The 19,122-nt window shown below is 41.4% G+C and overlaps 1 protein-coding gene across 6 annotated transcripts in view; it reads right to left on the bottom strand.

The window, feature by feature from the left end:
* Nucleotides 1–274: 274 nt before the first annotated feature.
* MRPL42 (mitochondrial ribosomal protein L42) overlaps nt 275–19,122 on the bottom strand; it is a 70,737-nt gene continuing 51,889 nt past the window's right edge. The window contains exons 6-10 of one of the 6 annotated variants that reach the window (XR_013994094.1): nt 14,352–14,423; nt 11,159–11,404; nt 5,747–6,876; nt 1,041–1,098; nt 587–892 (exon numbers count right to left, since the gene is read on the bottom strand). Coding sequence is in view for 4 of the 6 variants with exons in the window: in XM_081061170.1 (XP_080917296.1) it covers nt 6,855–6,876; nt 11,159–11,404; nt 14,352–14,423 (340 nt within the window). In the remaining 2 variants the exon portion in view is untranslated. Of the gene's footprint in view, nt 893–1,040; nt 1,099–5,746; nt 6,877–9,962; nt 10,075–10,591; nt 11,405–14,351; nt 14,424–19,122 lie in introns of those variants that run through there. The other 5 variants (XM_081061171.1, XR_013994095.1, XM_081061170.1 and 2 more) reach the window with 5 other exon arrangements.

Here is a 19,122-nt window from a genome sequence, read left to right as displayed (position 1 = left end):
GATGGAAAATGGTAAAACCACTTTAAAATACCGTGGCAGTTTCTTATAAAGTTAAACATGCACTTGTTATATGATTTAGCAATACCACTCCTGATGTGTATGTGACAAAAATGAACTCATGTATCTATTCTTAGATAGGACACAAACATCACAAACCGCAAAAGAAAAAACTGATACACTGGACCTCATCAAAATTAAAAATTTCTGTTCTCCAAAAGATAATGTTATGTAAACATATCTCAACAAAGCTGTTATTTTAAAAGAGGACGCACATGAGTGTTTATAATTTTATTCATAATAACTAAAGACTGGAAACAGTCCAAGTGTTCACCAACAGGTGAGCAGATAAACAAATTGTGCTACATCCAGACCATGGAATAAGACTCAGCAATAAAAAAAGAACAAACTAGTGACACGTGCAACAATATGAATTAGTCTCAAAAGCAATATGCTAAGCATGAGAAGCCAGACGCAAAAGCCTACACATTATAGGATGCTATTTATGTGAGATTCTGGAAAACAGATCAGGTACTAGGAAATGGAGGTAGGTGAGGAGAATGGCTGCAAAGGATCATAACGGGACTTACAGAATTGACAGAAATATTTTATATCTTGATTAAGGCAGCAGTTACATGACTGTATACAATCAACAAAATGCATTGAATTATACATTTTAAAAGAATAAATTATATTTTATGTAAATTATTCCCCAATAAACCTGATTCTTTAAAAAGTAAAACTAGAAAAGAACCACCTTGGAGAAGGAGAAAGAAGGGGGGAAGCTGGAATCTTACGTTATTCAGGCTAAGGAGTCAGTGTACATGAAAGACTCCATCACTGAATGACTTTTCTTTCCTCTAATCCACATTTTGGCATTTGTATGGCGCTCACCCTGGGAAGACAAAAAGGGTGACAATGATTTTTTTTTTTATTCGTACAGCTGATAGGACTAGGCACACCTCCCCACCTTAATTCAGGTTATTCATGAAAGAAGAGTTCAGGTTCAGTGAAACTACAGATAAGAAAAGATACTGACCTACCTTTAGTATGAAAACCAAGTTTAAAAATAGCACACTTAACAGATCTTAAATGTTCTCACTACAAAAGAAAAAAAAAGAGACAATTATGAGACGGGACAGAGGTATTAGCTAAAGCTATGGTGAGAATCATGTTGCAATATATAAATGTACAAAATCAATATGTTGTACACCTTAAACCTACACAATGTTATATGTTGATTATATATCAATAAAAACTAAATAAAAATAGCACTCATATTTCCCCAGAGGAGCTGAAGGTATTTCACACACATTCATTATTAGCTCATGCTACCTCTGTGGGTGGGTAGAAATTCGGGAAGAACAAGGTGATGTGGAAATTGAACAGTTTTGCCCCAGAGAGAGAAAAAGCTGGATTTCCATGTTGGAGAGACTACCTTGGCAGTCATGGTCTGAAAAGTGAATTTGATCAGGGCAAAGTGAGATAGGCAGACATGGTGGTTGAAATTATCCCTTGACAACAGTAAAGCCCTCACTTAGGGCAGTTAGAGGTAACAGACTTGGGGGGGCTATTGGTTGAATGTGAGGGGTGAGAGAAAAAGTGGCGCCGGGGATTACACTCAAGTTTCTCACTTGGTGAAGGATGTTGTTCCACCAAAGGAAACTAAGACGGAAGGCAATAGGGCGTGCCTAGGAACAGGAAGTGTCCCTGTGCGTTGCATCTGGGCCTTTGCCATAAGCCCTCCTTTCTCTTCCGCTGGCAGGGTCCTCTTCTTCTATCTCCCATTACATTAAATAATTAACAAAAATAATAAAGTATCTCTTTTACGTCCATCTCTCCCACTTAAGTAGGAGCTACTCAAGGGCCGGACCAGTGATTTCTCCATTTCTGAGCAAGTGCAAATGCCTGTCATCTCTTACCAGGTCTGCATGCCCTACCTCGGGTGTCCCACACTTCTCCACTAAGCCCTTCTTCTCTCACCGGCTGACTGTACAGTGCTAGGAGTCTCTCTCTGCCCAAAGTGTTCTCCCTCCCCACCAACCCTCCCATGTATGAAACTCTCTTAATCATTTTTCAGGTCTCAGCTAAGCCATTGTTTCCCTTAGGAAAACTTCAATAACCCCCAAGCCTGGTACGGGGCCTCTCCTGAATGTTCCTCTACTACTGGGAATATTAGTAAAACTCTCCATTCTATTATAATTTCTTGTTTTCTGCATTAGCCTGTAAGTTCCATAAGACCAAAGACTGTATCTGTCTTATTCACTGTGGTAGCTGTAGTATTATTATTATAATATCATAATATTATATAATACATAGTATACTATAATTTAATATTGCATTGTTATATTATGTTAATAATAATAATGATATTGGCTAATGTTTATTAGGTACTTAATATATGCCAGCCTCCTTCTCAGTATTTTGATATATTAACTCATTTAGACTTGACAGTAACCCCTCAATGGAGACCCTACTATTACCACATTTTACATGTCAGGAAACTGAAATACCGAAAGGCAAGTAAGTTGCTCTAGGTCAACATTCTAAGAAGATTATTAGTAAACAACAACAATAGCTATTTATGGTGTGCTCCCTCGTTCCTAGCGCATATGCCCATCAGAGAAATGACGTTCCCTAAATGTTTGCAGAATTGATTTGAGGTGAGGAGGTTGTACTTGAACTAACAGGTTGTCTGGCAGAGAAGAGAGGGCAGACCAGGCAAAACTCTCATAAACACCGGGCACCCACACCAAGTTGAAGGGCCCAGGGCACAGTGGTGAAAACATTCTCCAGCACAGCTGCTTTAAGACCATGAAGAAGGGTTTCCCGGCTCTCAGAATACCTCCAGGAAGATGTTATTTGTTACTCATATCCTTTCCAGGAGACATAGTCTAGACACACCCTTGTATCCCTTGTACTACTTTTTCTCACCCTGTGCACACTTGTGACCCTCCTATTTCCCCCCGAAATGATTCCACGCACCATCCTCGCCCTGCCTTATAGCAGCTTTGTGTGGTTTTCCTGACACCAACCACTTCTCCAACACCCACTGAGTGTCCTACCTGGAGTCAGCTGGCATCAGGTCTCACAAGTTATAGGGCTCAGACTCACTTCAGATGCTCCCACTTCAGATGCCATCCTCAAATGGGGTCCCCGGGTGACCCACACTTTCACCTGATGAACTACAAATTCAGCGTTCCCACAAAGTACCCCTCTAAGTTTGATAATTCACTGGAATGGCTCACAGAAGTCTAGGAAGTGCTCCACATAATATTGCAGTTTATTCTAAAAGATACAAATGAATAACCAGATGAAGAGGTACACAGGGCGAAGTCTGGAAGAGTCCCAGGAGCTTCTGTCCCCATGGAGTTGGGGTACAGCACCCTCTCGGCACATGGATGAGTTCGCCAACCTAGAAGTTCCCTGAACCCTGTCATTTAGGGGTTTTGTGGGGCTTTCATTACATAGGCATAAGTGATTAAATCGGTGACCATCGGTAATTGACTTCGATCTCCATCCCCTCTGCCCTCCCCAGAGGTTGGGGAGTGGGGCTGAAAGTTCTAACGGTCTTATCATGTGGTTGATTTTTCTGGTAACCAGCCCCCTCCTGAAGCTATCTAGGGCCCCCATGCAGGGCTCATTCATTAGCATACAAAAGATAATAATTTCTATGTGTTTGGGGAGCTGTGCCAGGGTCCAGGGACAAAGACCAGATACATCTTTTTATTATGCCACAGTCACCAGTCATTCTCCAGAGCTCCTCGTGGAACCCGGCTGAGGCTGCACACACTTCTGCTAGCTTCTCTGTGCCCTGTCCTGCCTCACTCCTAGCCTCAAAGCCCTCCCCCAGTAAAGCACTTGCACACAACCCTCTTCCGGCTCTGCTTCCCGGGACTCCACCCTAAAATATGCTTGCAGCTTTCTACTCCCCACTGCTGTCTGTGCGTTCTTTCTGAGAGTCCTGTGCCTGGGAGTTCCTTGAGACTGAATCCATATCGTCGCCTTCCTGTAACACCTACACAGGTGCCCTGCACATATAAAATTGTCAGTAAATTTTGTGGCATGAGCATTTCATATTTTAAAATTATTTGCATGGCTAGGGAGGATTGTTAGACGACTAACTTATTTTTTCAAACTCCCATTCTGCATTCCCACCTCCAAAACTTGGCACATGGACAGTTTAGTTCTCTCCCTGAAGATGGGGGCAAAGGATTTCAAGAAACTCCTCACCAGGCTCTTTCCGCCTGATGCCACAGATAAAGAGAGCGGGTCAGTGCATTGAGAGTTTCTGTTCTTCCCGATTTCTATGTCCGATCAAGTTAACCAGTCCCTAAGAGTAAATAAATGTGGCAAAGATAAAACAAATATTTTTTCCAATTGGATTGGTTCGTTCCTTGTGTGAGTTCACATGAAGAAGAAGCACAATGTTTTTATCAAATCAGTTGTTGCCATGAAATGATTTGCTTATTTACAAGCGGGCTGTCATATTTCTTGTCATTATCTACCAAAGTGGGAATTCTTGGTATTGTTGAGAGGACTGTTCTGAATAGGAAAATGGCAAGGTACCTTAACCTAATGTTCTGACTATGTTACAAAGTGTAAAAACACTGAATCAAAAGCAATGCCAAGTACAGCCCTCCATAATTGCAGAATATAGAGAAAAGAGAAGCCGTGGGCTTTCTCCACATCTCTTTTACGAGTCTTTCCTTATAGTGCGTTTCTGATAACTCATTCTACCACTTTCTTTTAATATGCTATGTATGCATTGCACCCAGGGTCTACCAGGATTTGATTTCCTGATAGAGGAAATCAATACCATCTTTGGGATTGCTCTCTGTAACTCCCATGATTCTTTTGTCCCATGAGATGCCATTGCATTCATGGCATTGGTTGTTTAGTTATTAATCATCCAGAGTGATGATAAATGACATTTATTGGATGTATCAGGCACTGTTCCAGTTCTTCACATCTTTATGTGGTAGATAACTTTTTATTCCCTTTTTCCACCTCCCCCCACACACTCTGGCTCAAGCCGTTGTTTCTCAGTCTAGTTGTGTAGGACACAGATCCCTGGCTCATGCTGGTATTAGGAGCCTTGCACTCCCCCGAGCTGAGGTAGTCAGTTGTCAGTTGTCGGTCATCCACTCACAGCAGTTCTCGCCGGCTGCCGGCCACTCACACTGGCTGCCAGCCACTCATGTTCGCCACTGGCCACTCCTAGCAGCTCATGGCAGCCCACGCTGACCTCCACTGCTCATGGCAGCCCAGCTCCAGGGAGAGCCATTATTCACAATCTTAGCTGTAGAGGGCGCAGCTCACTGGCCCATGTGGGAATCAAACCAGTGACCTCAGGGTTCGTTAGGTGCAAGGTGCTCCGGTCACCTGAGCCACCGGGGCCAGCCTGAGGTAGGTAACTTTAATATTCCTATTTTACAATAAAGAAAAAGAAAACAACTGGGCCTTGTAAATGTTAAATAACATGCCCAAGCATAAAAGTTCTAAGTGACAGAGCTGGCTTTGACCCCACATAGTCTGGCTCCAGACCCAAGGTTACTACTGATCACTACAGATACGACCCAGTAGTATTAGTCATAATAGCAACTCTTAACATTTATTGAGTTTTAACTATATGCCAGTAATGATTCTTTGTTGTATGTATTAACATCCTTAATCTTCATAAAAACTCCTTCAGATAGACATTTGTGATCCTCGTTTTACTGAGGCACAGAGAAGTTAAGCAACTTACCCAGGGTTACCCAGCAGGTGAGTGAAAGAACCAGGTTTCGAACCTGTTTGGAGTGCTTTCTGAGGCAGCACTCTTGGGCTTTTCTGCTCTTGCTCAGAGGTACAAGAGCTTTGGCTTTTGGAACAGGTGCACACTACTATCCGCATGCTTCATAAAGTAAATTCTGTCTCTGTCAGAAAATATCCAGAGAGTGATGAAATAAGAAGCCACAGAGATCAAGTCTTCACTACACCTCTGTTCTGGTTTATTTGTTTGTCCAGCATTTCGCCCTTGGTTTTGGTAAGAGCACTCTAGTTTTCTGTTGAGGAATGAATTTGTTTTCTATCATTTTCATAATAAACCATCATAAACTTAGTAGTTTAAGAAACACAGATTTATTATCTCATGTTTCTGAAGGTGAAAAGTCCCAAACAGTCTCGCTGAGCTAAAGTCAAGGTGTCACAGGGCTCTGTTCCTCCCGGAGGTCCACAGGGAGGATCTGTTTCTGTGCTTTTTCCAGTCTCTACACATTCCCACATTCCTTGGCTCTTAGTCTCATTCCTCCATCTTCAAACCCCGTGATGTCAGGCCAAGTCCTTCTCATGCTACTCTCTCTCTTGTCCCTCTTCTGCCTCCTTCTTCCACTTTTAAAGACACTGGTGATTATATTTACCTGGATAATGTCCCTAGTTTAAGGTCAGCTGACTGGCAACCTTAATTCCTCTTTGCCATGTAACCTATTCGTAGTTTCTCAGGATTAGGATATAGACCTCTTTGTAATGGGGTTGGAAGCATTATTCTGTCTGCCACAGGGAACCTCTCCTTTTCACTCTTGGATCACATCTTCTGGGTTAGTCCAACTCAACCCTAGCTCAAAGGATGGGCTTGGGACTTTCACTGGAATTCTTAGAAAAGTCCAAGAGCTAATCACTGTTCATCTCCTCCAAATATGGGTTAGGAGCAGGGCCTCTCCCCAAGCCCTTGAGTGTTTTCTGTGAGCTTTTCTCATATTGCAATGGCCTTCCCTGCTGCCAGGGTTGATTTGCCAGTAGCTGCTGTGTCCACCTTTGCCAAAACATGGGAGGGGTATTCCTAACAACGAGGCCTCTTCCTCTTGCTGCTTCTGCTGCTACATGTGGTAGTTGCAAAATCTAAATAAGGAAGAGGAAGAGAAGGAGAAGAAAGGAAGGAAGAAAGAAAGAAAGGAAGAAAAAGATAAGTAAAAGAAGATCTCTTTGATGATACCCAGCTTGGCACTGTTCAGTAGCACTTTGCTTAGCAAAGTTTGTTTGGTGCTTGTTGGCTAGATTTGAGCATGCGCATTGTACATCAGTGTTCAACATTGATTTTGATTCCTTCTCTAGCCTCACCTTCATTATTCTCAGCATTCCTAAAGTTTGAAAAAACCACGGAAAATCTGTTTGCTAAGATCCACCTGAAGGACGCCTCACTAGTCAGATATCACAGCTATCACACAGCTATGTGAATGCTGTGTAACAAGTGACTCTGAAATCTCAGTGGCTCATCAAAAGCATTTCTTTTTCTGTTCTCCACAGGTCTGTGGGGCAGCTGGAGCAGCTCTGCTTTGGGCTGCAGATATGGATCAGGTCTACTCTATGTGTCTCTCATCGTCCTTGGACCAGCAGCTACCCAGGACAGTTCTCATGCGAGAGGACAAAAGGCCAGGCCAAACTACAGGAGTACATTTAAAGTCTTTGCTCACATCATGTCTACTAACACTCCGTTGGCCAAAGTGAGTCATATGCCAAGTCCAACATCAACGGATGGGAAAATCCTCTGGTCTCTCCAGTGGGAGGCACTGTAGAGCAACATGGCAACATGCTTTCCAAGTTGGGAGAGAAGAATTGGAATGATCCTATCATAGATACCCTCCATTTTGATATTGCCCTTCTCTTTCATGGAAAAGGAGAAAATAACTACATTAAAAGGTCATTTTAAGGATTTCTGCAAAAAAAGAAAATTTAAAGCTATTTCCAGAAGTTACCAGGATTAGGATGATTTCATCCCACATTCTACCTGTAGCTTCTCCATCGTGGGCCTTGTGTAGGAGCACAGGCCCCACTTGGAAGGGCCCTGTACTTTGTTTAGTGCTCTGCTGTCGCTGTCCTGAAGTTTTTACTCATTTTTGAATAAGGGGCTCTGCATTTCTATTTTGCACCAGCCCCTGCAAATTATGTAACCAGTCCTGCCTACATGGGCTATCCTTATGGTCCCAGATAGGGGAATTAATGCTCAGATAGTAACCCTGAGACCTATAGATTCTAGAATGATTAAAAATTGAATTACAATGATCATGTTCTTTCATTCATTCAATGTTTGTTGAGTGCTGGTATAATTCTAGGTTTTAGAGATAAAAACTGTAACCAGCCCTGCCCTCATCCAGTTTTCACTGTGCCATACTTCCTGTAATCTGCCCACCGGACAGATGACTTTCATGTGCAGCTATTAAGGGGAAATAAGATGCATAACAGCCTGCCATAGATAAGGTAAATCCTAGCCGTCAGCAGGAACTCCATCCATCCCAAAATCTTCCTCTCAAGGAAGCAAATCAGAACGCAAGGAAGAGTAATACTATTGGAGAACTCATCTTAAACCCACTCTGCTTTGTAAAGACAATATATCTTTCACAACTTTGCTACTTTGGATATTATTCTCTAAAATACTATGGATGTTAGTCTCTAAAATGGCAAAAAGATCCATTTTAGAAAGGTTTTCAACCATAAAGACTGACGTCAAAGAGCACACCAAGTTTCTGGTTAACATTTCCCAGGGCTGTGCAAACATTGTGAGAAATGCCACGTTGTGACAGCTCAGCTGAACACCAGCCTTGTCCTTGCAGCGAGTCGCTGGAATGGAAACATGTCAAACTGCTGATCTGCTTGAAAGATCAAAACAAGTGTGTTTCATACTCCAGCCGCGGGGATCCTGCTCTGGGAAGGAACCTGTCCTTTTGCACGTTTGCTTGCTTTGCAGAAATTCATGCCCTTAGGCCCAACACCCTCACCGCCCACCCCAAACCACACCCCAAACCAAACTCGCTGCTCCAAGCAGACCCAGCTAGAACAAATGTGTTAACAACACGCACATACGCCTCCCTGAGACAGATGGCACCACCAGTTCTATCAAAACGGATCCCTCCAGACTCCCAGGGCTGTAGTTCTCAGAATCACCTGTGGGGCCTGTTACACATAGATTTTTCAGCGTGCCAAGAGTTTTGATTCAGTAGGTCTTGGGCGAGTCTCCAAAATGTGCTTTGCTGATGAGTTTCCAGCTGCCTGATACTGCTGGTCCGGGTAGCAGCCTTTGAAAGCTCCTGGTTTAGGGTCTTGGGTCCTAAAAGGCTGCATGAGCGCACTGTGCTCAGTACAAAGAATGTCCCCAAATAGACCCTAATTCTCTTTGGCTTCTGACCATCCCCATTTCAACTTTCCTAAATCCCATTAATTCTTCAGCTCCCTTCAGTGGTCCTCCTGCCCCCCACACCACTGAAAGTATTCTTGATGAAGTCAAAATTGATAAACCTGCTACCAAATTTAATGGACAGGGGACATCCCCACTTACTAGGTTTCTCACCAGCTATGTCATAACTCAGCATGTCTAAATTGAACTCACTGTCTTTCTCCCGCACTGTTCATTTGGTGTCTGAGCCTGCCTAGCTGCATGTGTTCCCCTCCTTCTGGCAATAGTATTGCTCTTATTTGTAGCCACTTCCTCTCCCTGTTCAGTGGAGATCAGATGTGATTCCCAATTCTACCTGGATTTTGGACTTCTGGCCTCCAGAACTGTGAGAAAACAAATTTCTGTTGTTTTAAGCCACCAGCTTGTCATACCATGTTACAGCAGCCGCAGAAAACTAGTACATCCTGCTTCCATTGTAATAGGGGGTGGGCAGTAAACCCTGCTTAACATATCTGACCAAAGATATAGAAAGTAGAAAATTTCAAAGCTTCCTCTGGTTTCTTGAAAAATAGTCCAGTCACCAGCCTATCTAGTATGGAGATAGGTACCATATTGGCACAGATACTTAGCTCACCAAAATAGGATTATCTATCTCTTACAGCGGCCCTGTTTATTTAGTATCTTGAAGTTGTAGGCCATTCTCTCTCTGGCAGACAGAGAACAGACTTTCTTTGTATAGCAAATTAAGAAAAAGTTTGTTTCACTGAACAGCTCCTTTCCCAGAAAGCTTAAAATTAATTTCCTTTTAATTTCCGGTAATAAGTGCTGATAGCAAATTTCCTTGCCAGTTTTTGTAATCCCAATGACATCGCAGAATGCCCATCACTGTAGGAAATTGTTCTTCTAGATGGCTCTGATGACATCAACTGCTAGGAGGGGGAAAAAAAGAAACAACAGGAAATTCTGTGTTCAGCTGTTAACTGATAGATAAAGGAGGGACGGTTTTAAAAATAAGTTCCCTTAACAAAGCAGCATTCTCAATTACTTGGCTTTATTTATAGTCTATTTATTATATTTGCATAACCTCACTTGTAGTCCAAGTACCTAGTCAAAAAATTGGGGAGTATAGACCAGAGCTCCTCACTTTGGGGGTCCCCAGGTCACATTGCATCATATCAGGCATGAACAGAGGGCCTAAAATAAGAGACTTAGGCAAGGGCAAGGAGATAATTTTTAGGAAAAAAGGAAGGAAGGAAGGAAAGAAGAAAGGAAGGAAGGAAAGAAGGAAGGAAGGAAAGAAGCAAGAAAAGAAGGAAGGAAGGGAGGGAGGAAGGAAGGAAAGAAAAGAAATTTCAAAAAGAAATGAAGAGAAAAGAAATACAGACGGCCAATAAACAGACTAATTGTGTTAGTCAGGGTTCTCCAGAGAAATAAAACCAATAGGATATGTGTATATAGAGAGATTGAGATTTATTTTAAGAAATTGGCTTATGCCATTGTAGGGGCAGACAAGTCCAAAATATGCAGGAGGGCAGCTAGCTGGCGACTCAGGGAAAAGTTGACCTCAGTCTTTTCTCTTAAGGCCTTCAACTGATTGGATGAGGCCCACCCACATTATGGAGGCTAATCTGTTTTACTCAAAACCTACCTTCATCTAAAAAAATCTCATCTAAAATCTCATCTAAAAAAATACCTTCACAGCAGCATCTAGACTGGTATTAGCCCAAAAACTGGGTGCCATAGCAGCCACAGCTTAGCCAACTTGACACATAAAATTAACCATCACACTAATTTTTTAAAAGCAAATGTAATTTACAATAAGGTATTTTTCACCCAACAGGTGTGCAGAGATTGAAAAGAACCACACTCAGTTTTGTGGGAAGATAACAGAATACTCATACACCATTAGTGGGACCACAGACACCAAAAACTGTTCTGTAGGACAGTTTGGCAGTATCAAAAGGTCAAATGTACATACCCTTTGATCCCACAATTCCACTCCTAGGAACTTACCTTAAGGGGATATTCAAACAAGTACAAAATGGTGGGTATATGTGGGTGCTCCGCAACTTTATATGTAATAATGAAAATTGGAAGTAGCTTCCATGTCCATCAGCTGGGAGCAAGTTACGTAAATTATAGTACAGGCGAGCCTTGGAGATACAGTGGGTTTGGTTCCCGACAATATTATCACGACAATAAAGTATCACAATATAGTAAGTCGTAATCTCTTTGTTGGTGGAGGGTCTTGCCTTCAGTCTGTAAAAAAGCACAACATCTGTGAAGTGCAGTAAAGGGAAGTGCAATAAAATGAGGTACGCCTAACCATCTATATAATGGAATACAGCCTAAACTTTAGAAATAGGGAGGATGGTCTATATTCTTAGATATGAAATGATCTTTACAGTATCGTGTTATACAAAAACATCAGGTTTCAGAACATTATGTAGAATTTAATATCGTTTATGTACAATTGAATAAGTAAACTGACATATTTCATAGAAAGGACATTTACCGAAATCTTAGTAGTGGTTATCTCTGGGTGGTGGAATTTCAGGTTATTTTTTTAAGATTTATTGAGAGCTTCTTATATGTTACGCATTCTTTTAAGTACTTTACAGGGATAAAAGTCATTTAATAATCTGTTTTGTTTGCATATTTTACAAAAACAAAAGTGTGTATCATTTACCCCAAAACTATGAAGCAGTTTTAAAAAAATCTCTTCTGTTCTCAAACTTGGGTAGCCCTTGTTTCCTAAAGCCCTACAACCTTGGGACCACTGGAGTCTGAAACTGCTCCATGCAGATCCCACCCAGTGTAATTACTGGGAATCTCCCCATTTCACAAAAAACTCCCATTGCTGTTGGAGTGTTCTTTTGTTTTCATGCTCCCTCTCTTGTTTATTATGGACTGAGTGAGTAATGCGTTCCCTTTTAAACCTCATTCTTACTCCTATCCCTCTCCCATAGGCAGCCCTTCTAATGTATTGAATTTGCATCCTTCTGTTTCTGTGTGTTCTTATAAAATACGCATTGTTTGATAAGCTTGTATTTTTAATTGACCTAAATGGTTTGGTCTTATATCTCATTCAAGGGTTCTCCCTGCCCCGCCTTCACTTCCATCCATCCAGTGCCAATTCCCATGTAATGCTCTTCCTGTTTCTGCTACTGCTGCCTCGGGGATTCCTGGAGTAGTAAGTATATCCTCTATCAACCACTCACTCCCAATCCCGTGGCTTGCCTCAGTACTTAAGGTTCATTAGGCCACCCAAAAGGCAACCTTGACTTTTTCTCCCCCATGAGTGTAGCCCACTCTACCGAGAAACATGGTATAAATTCCCCATTTGCCAGGTGGAAAGAGTGCCCAGTCACGAGCACTCCTTGAAGACCCCAAACTAAGGCACCTGGACAAGGCACTATCGTCCAGCTCTCTCATCTCCAAGTAACTCCTCTACCTTCCTGAGACCCTTTCTCTTCTCCCCTGGTGGAATGAGCCTGGCTTCCCAGCTGGTGCTAATGCTTACATCTGGAGGCCTGATCTTCAGCCTCAATATTCCTTTATGTATTTTCCAGAATATCTAACACGTCTTTCATCATCTCCGAGCCTCAGAGCTCAACATTTGCCAAAGGAATAGGAATGTATGTGATGAGTCCCCACTGTGACCTTTCTATAGTTTCTGCCTTCTATTCATCCCATTGGCTGCCTTTAACTTTAGTCTGATTTAATCTGTAGAAAAATGCTAGGAGTGGGGCCTGGTTATGAGGCAAAATAGATAGTTTAGGAAATTAACAACCCCCTCCAGGGTACAAGGTGAGGTGCCTCACAGGTTATACAAATAACAAGTGAATGTATCCACTCCCTGCAGCTGGAGAAAAACAAGAACCAGTTTCTTCCAGCTAGGCTGAGGCCTGTGACCAGGACCTTACCTTTAGCTAATTATAACGTCATTATAGTCTCATTTACATTGTGGTTATTAGGACTCCCATCATGCATCTGATGCCATGACAGTTCCGGAGGAGCCATAAAGGGAAGAAAAAGTGAGAAATGGAGGGTTCCTCCCCAGGGGGAGGAGATGACTGAACCACGTCAATGGGACATCACCAATTCCCAGGAGGAATCAAAAACCCTTGATCGTGACATCTTAAGGGGCCACAAATTCTCTAAGTTTACCCACACTTTCCTCTCAAGTGTGTACTTTCATTTTCAATAAATCACTTTCGCTTTCCTGCATCTGTCTCACTCTTGGATGCTCTCTAGTGCGGAGACAAGAACCCACTCAGCACTGCTCTGGGTTGAGTCCTCTCTTGGACTTCCCCTGAGCCTCCAGCACAGTCAGAAGGGGGGTTACCTGGAAGTGAATAAAGCTGAGTTTCAAAGCCCCTAACAGCTACAGGCCCCAGCAGGGGTCCTAACAAGGCGTTCACAACAGCACATGTTTTTGTTAAATTTGCAAAATTAAGACATTTTAACCACAATCAGTAGAGACCTCTGCTTTTGCTCTCAGACTTTCCTTCCATCACAATCTCCTTTGTGTCAGAGAGCTTTGGTGAGGTCTTGGATGTTATGGGATCTGGCTAAAGGGAAGTTGGCTTGGGGATACACATAGTGGGGATCAGTGGATGTATGTACATATTTCTTAAGTACTGTCATATCTTATTACAGTATTTTTATCCGAAAATTGTATTCTTTACTTAAAGGGGTTCCCCAAATGATAATGCTTCCCTCCACATTCCAAAGCTGGGTCTTCCCCCACAGTGAAGCACAGTGTCATTTGCTTCAGAACCCACAGATTTCTAGGGCTGACTTTGGACCTTGATGTCCTGATCTTAGTTTTGAAACACTCCTCTTGTAGGTGGACCCCTAAATTCCCCTTATCAAGTACAGCCCTTGGCTCAGAGTATGGCTTCCAACCCACATCTCTTCGTTGGTTTTTTTTCTGTACCTCTTCTCACCATCTCCCTACACACACACACACACATACACACACACACACACACACACACACACACACACACACACACCCCAGACACACATTCTTCTATCTATGATTCAGTTGAATTTTCTATTTAAGTATCAGAAGCTGGAGTTCGGATTGGCAAAAAGCCAGTTTTAAAAAATGAGCTCAAATGCACCAGGCAAACACTTTCAAGAATGCCCACAGCTGCCAGTCTTAATTTTAGAGAGCAAGAGTAAAAATCAGACTTACGTGCCAGGTGCTCTGTCTGGGTTTTTGGAACGTAAGCTATTTAATGAGGTAGAAATATTTCCAACTCTCCACCTAACAAAACAGTAAAAGGACAGAATTCCTTTAAATTAGAAAACTCCCTCAAATCAACATCTCAGCAAAATTTTAGCACACATAAACAGTGCTCAAGAACTATTAAGTTAACAGAATCTCACTTTCGAGTAAAGCACCCCTATTATTGCACATGGAATCTGTCTCCATCTAAAGTGTCCTAGAAAAAAGTTCTTCCATTAACCTATTTTCAAAATCAAGTTTTTGTGGAGTTTTTTTTTTTTTTGGTTTTGTTTTTTGGCGGAATGGGTAGGCTTGGTGTGTAGGGGTGAATTGTTTTCATTTTCTTTCCCCCCTGTAAAATGCCTTTCTAAAAGTGTGAACTACTTTTTCAAATGTTAACATTCATTTTTCTGGCAGGTTTTTAAGTCATTTTTTTGGTTTTAAAAATAATCCATTTATGTATTGATTGAACAAATATTTACTGAGAGCCTATAATATTTCAGACCCTATTCTATGTGTTTCTTTCACTAGGACAATTTTCCTATATTATTAAATAGTCTTTGCAAACATTATTTAATATCATAATACTTTATGATAAGCAGGCTCCAGAATTCATTTAACCATTCTCTTTTTGTGAAATGTTTAGACCATTTCCAATTTCTTCTCATTGTAAATAATGTGGCAATGACCTTCCTTTTAACAGACTCTCATTTGTATCTATGATTGATTCTTCAGGCCAGATATCTAGGCGAGGAATTACTAGATCAAAGGGTATGAACGCTTTGAAGTTTCTTGTTAAATATTCTGGCAGACTTTCTAATGCATATTATCACCTGGACTTCTTCAATTCCTCTTCAAGTGAAGAATCACCCATCCCTATTTAAAGACAGGCGAGTATATTCTATTCCTTCTGTAGAGATTTGCTGAGTCCTAAAATAATTTCATGTGCTGGTGGCAATAAAAGTCATCTGGTGGTGATAAGATGAACGTTGTTTTCTTGAACACTTGCAGTCAGTCCTTTCCGTACTACACTCACATTCTTAGGATCACATTTCTGCATTCTTTTTTTTTAAATTTATTGGGGTGACATTTGTTAGTAAAATTACACAGATTTCAGGTGTACAATTCTGTATTACATCATCTATAAATCCCATTGTGTGTTCACCACCCAGAGTCAGTTCTCCTTCCATCACCATATATTTGATCCCCCTTACCCTCATCTTCCACCCCGTACCCTCCTTACCCTCTGGTAACCACTAAACTATTGTCTATGTCTATGAGTTTTTGTTTCTCATTTGTTTGTCTTGTTCTTTTGTTGTTTTTGGTTTATATACCACATATCAGTGAAACCATATGTTTCTCTGCTTTTTCTGTCTGACTTATTTCACTTAGTATTATACTCTGCATTCTTTTTGCAAAAGCAAAACACTTCAAGAAGAAACCATCCACACACTCATCTGCAGATTACTATTACTCCCAGCCAAGAAGTCAACCCAGGAAGAAATCATCCATGAAAATACGAAGTCATGTGAAGGTATGTAAGATTGCAGTAATCATCTTCATTACTGTGCTATTGGGATTTGGAGGAGTAGGGAGGAGGATACGTAGCTAAAGACATCTCTAAATAGCCTTGCTCACAATAACAGCACATTGAGTAAATGAGCCTTCGTAGCTCATCAGCATCTCAGCTCAGGCCAGTTAAGTAGTAAAAGAGCCTAATGGAGGAGCATTTCAATATAAATAGAATTTTATTGCATACAATTTTATCCTAATATTTTTTTCTGGAATTTCGTTGCTTGACTCTCTACTGAGAAAAATTCCTACTTTCCAAGAAAACCAGTGCCATTTTGAGAACCCCCTATCCCCACCCCCAGTTCTTGGTGGGTAAGAAGAAAAATTAGGGCAAACAAACAAAAGCAGGATCCAGTCCACTTGGCCTAGTCCAAGGTGGAATATCCGCTAATGGCGTTGTCTTCTTGTCTTATTTGAATCGAAGCCCCTGTAGCAGGAATTTTGTTTATATATGGTCTGCTAAGAACAAGACCTATTAAGATTAAAATTCAAACTCTTCTCTTTTCTGGAAGTCAGGCAGCCTGAACATCCCTGATTGCCTGCTTTTTCCCTCTAGCTGAGTCAAGGCTGTGGAGAAATCCATGATAAGGACAGAATTTCTTCTCTGGAAAGATGTTTTTCCAAAGTACAGAACAGAATCTGTGGTAGGGTGAAGGAAAGGCTTATTCATTCATCCAACAATAACATACTGAATGCTTAGTAGGTGCCAGGAACTAGTCAAGGTGCTGTGTGAATAAAACAGGCCGATAACTGCCCTCGTGCAGCTTGCTGTTGAGTAAGAGGCTAACGTTAAACAAGTAATCGTGTCCAGAAGTATAAAACTGCAGGCTCAGGAAGTGCTGAGGCATCAAGAACACAGAGCCGTGAACGCTCATGGTGAGGGATTTACCTTCCTGCGGAAGGCGGGCAACTGGGCTGGAAAAGAGCATTTCTGGCAGAGGGAAAAGCATGAAGAGCGGAGCTGAAGTTCAGAGAGTGAGTAGAAGTGGGGTGCATGCAGGACGACTCCAGAGAAAGGATCAGGGCCATGCAGGGTTTGGGTCTTCATTGTAAATGAGTGTTTAGAAGCTGAAGGCCCCTACTGCTTGACAATTTTACTCTGAGGTATTTACCCAAGAGAAATGAAAACGTATGTCCCCAAAAGAATTAACATGAATATTCATAGCAGCCTAAAAATAGCCTAAACCTGGAAACAATCCAAATGTCCCTCAACAAGAGAATGGATAAATAAATTGTGGTATAGTCATACTCAATTGAAAGGAATGAACATAGAACCACATGAATACTCTCAAAAAGATTATGTTGAGTAAAAATAGCCAGACATTAAAAAAAGTCCATACTGTGTGATTATATTTGTATGAAATCCCAAAACAGGCAAAACTAGTCTATGGTGATAAAAATCAGATCATGGTTGCCTGGGGGTGTGAGGGGCAGGCAGAGGGCAAAATGACTAGAAAAGAAAAGCAAGGGAACTTTCTGAAGTGATAGAAATATTCTATACATTGTTTGGGGTTGTGTTTTCACTGGCATATCCAATTATCAAAACTCAAACTGTACTGAAGATAGGTGCATTGTATTATTTGTATAATATATGTGAAAGTTTTGTTAAAAGTACACTATACACACATTAAAGTGTTTTAGGCATGAAAATGACATCATATTTGCAATGTGAAAAGAACCACATGGCGGTGGTGTGGAGAAGGATACGGAGAGGCAGGAATGGAAGTAGTTAGATGGGTTCCTCTACTTTACATGAGTGACCTACAAGCCAGAACATCCCTAAGCATCAATGCATATCAGCCCCTCACCTGTGCTCAGTATAGGAGAATTCAGACTTCCCCTTGGCTGGCCTCCCCTAGGAACTGTACAGAATAGTTGTTAATGGGTTGCAAAGGAAATTTAGCTAGAGAAAAAAAACCTGGGAAACTTGTAAGAGAACTAAGGAACCCACAGGCAAAGGAGATAGATTGAACCATGCTTGTATTACAAAGAATCTTTCAAGGAAAGATTAAAGTAATCATGTTTGTTTCTAATATTTCAAATGTGTCAAACCCTTTCTTAGGTTCTCTTCTCCACATCTACAATTTTCTTCTGAAAATTAAGAAATCTAGCAGTCTGGACTGGTGGATGCAAGAGGATGGCAAAGATTATCTTTTACCCAATTGGAATAGACAGAATTAAAATGAGATAAGATAGAAGCAGGTTATGTCTCAAACACAACATGGGTGCTATTACAGCAAGAGAACGAATAAATAAATTGTGGTGTATTCATACTCAATGAAAAGTAGTGAACATATAGCAACATGGAATACTCTCAAAAAGATTATGTTGAGTAAAAATAGCCTGAAAGAGGGTTGGGGACAGGAGGACCAGGTTGTCCAGTCAGGTGTAGGATCCTAAAGGATTTATCCTAGACACTAATACAATGTTGGAAAGGCACTTGTTTCCTGAATGTTTAAAAGAACCACAGAATCAAAGCATTTTGGAGCTGGAAAGGATTCTTAGAGGGCATTTCAGCCTACACATTTCACAGATGAAATGCAGAGGTAAAGGGACCAAATTACCCAGGAATATTCATAGCTAACATTTAATTAGAACTTTACCAAGTACTTCCACATTTATTGCCTCATTAAATTCTCATAAAGTGCTGGCAAATAGCAATTTTTAATTCTTCCTTTCAGAAGAAGAAATTGGGGCTCAGAGAGTAAAGCAGACAAATCTCTCACCAGTATTTGAGTTTCTCCTCTTCTTCCAGGGCATGCCACTAGATCACAACTCCTAGCTCTCTTGCGGTTATCGGAGTGGGCTGGCAGAGTTCTAGCCAATGGAATATGGCAGAATCCCCCTCCAGGGCTGGCTGCTAAAACCTTGCATACAATCCTTTGTTTTCCACATTTCTTTCTTTTCTATTGCCTGCCACCTAGATGAACAGAATCCAGTAGAGGAGTCCAAAGCCCCAGGGGATGGTAAAGCCACCACTTGGTAGAAGCCTGGGTGCCTGAATGACTTTGTGGAGCAGAGATGTTTATCCCCATTCACTGGCCCGATTTAGAGGGTAACAGGAGTGAGAAATAAACATTTTTTGTGTTTAGGCACTGAGGTTTTGGTGGTTGCTCTACCAATATTATAACATAGAAAAGTTAGGAGTGTCATGGAAAATCCATGT

This window comes from Rhinolophus hipposideros (assembly GCF_964194185.1).
Source record: "Rhinolophus hipposideros genome assembly, chromosome: 9".
Lineage (NCBI taxonomy): Eukaryota > Metazoa > Chordata > Mammalia > Chiroptera > Rhinolophidae > Rhinolophus > Rhinolophus hipposideros.
Note: the sequence above shows the minus strand (reverse complement) of the source record. Positions and strands in the feature narration are given on the sequence as shown.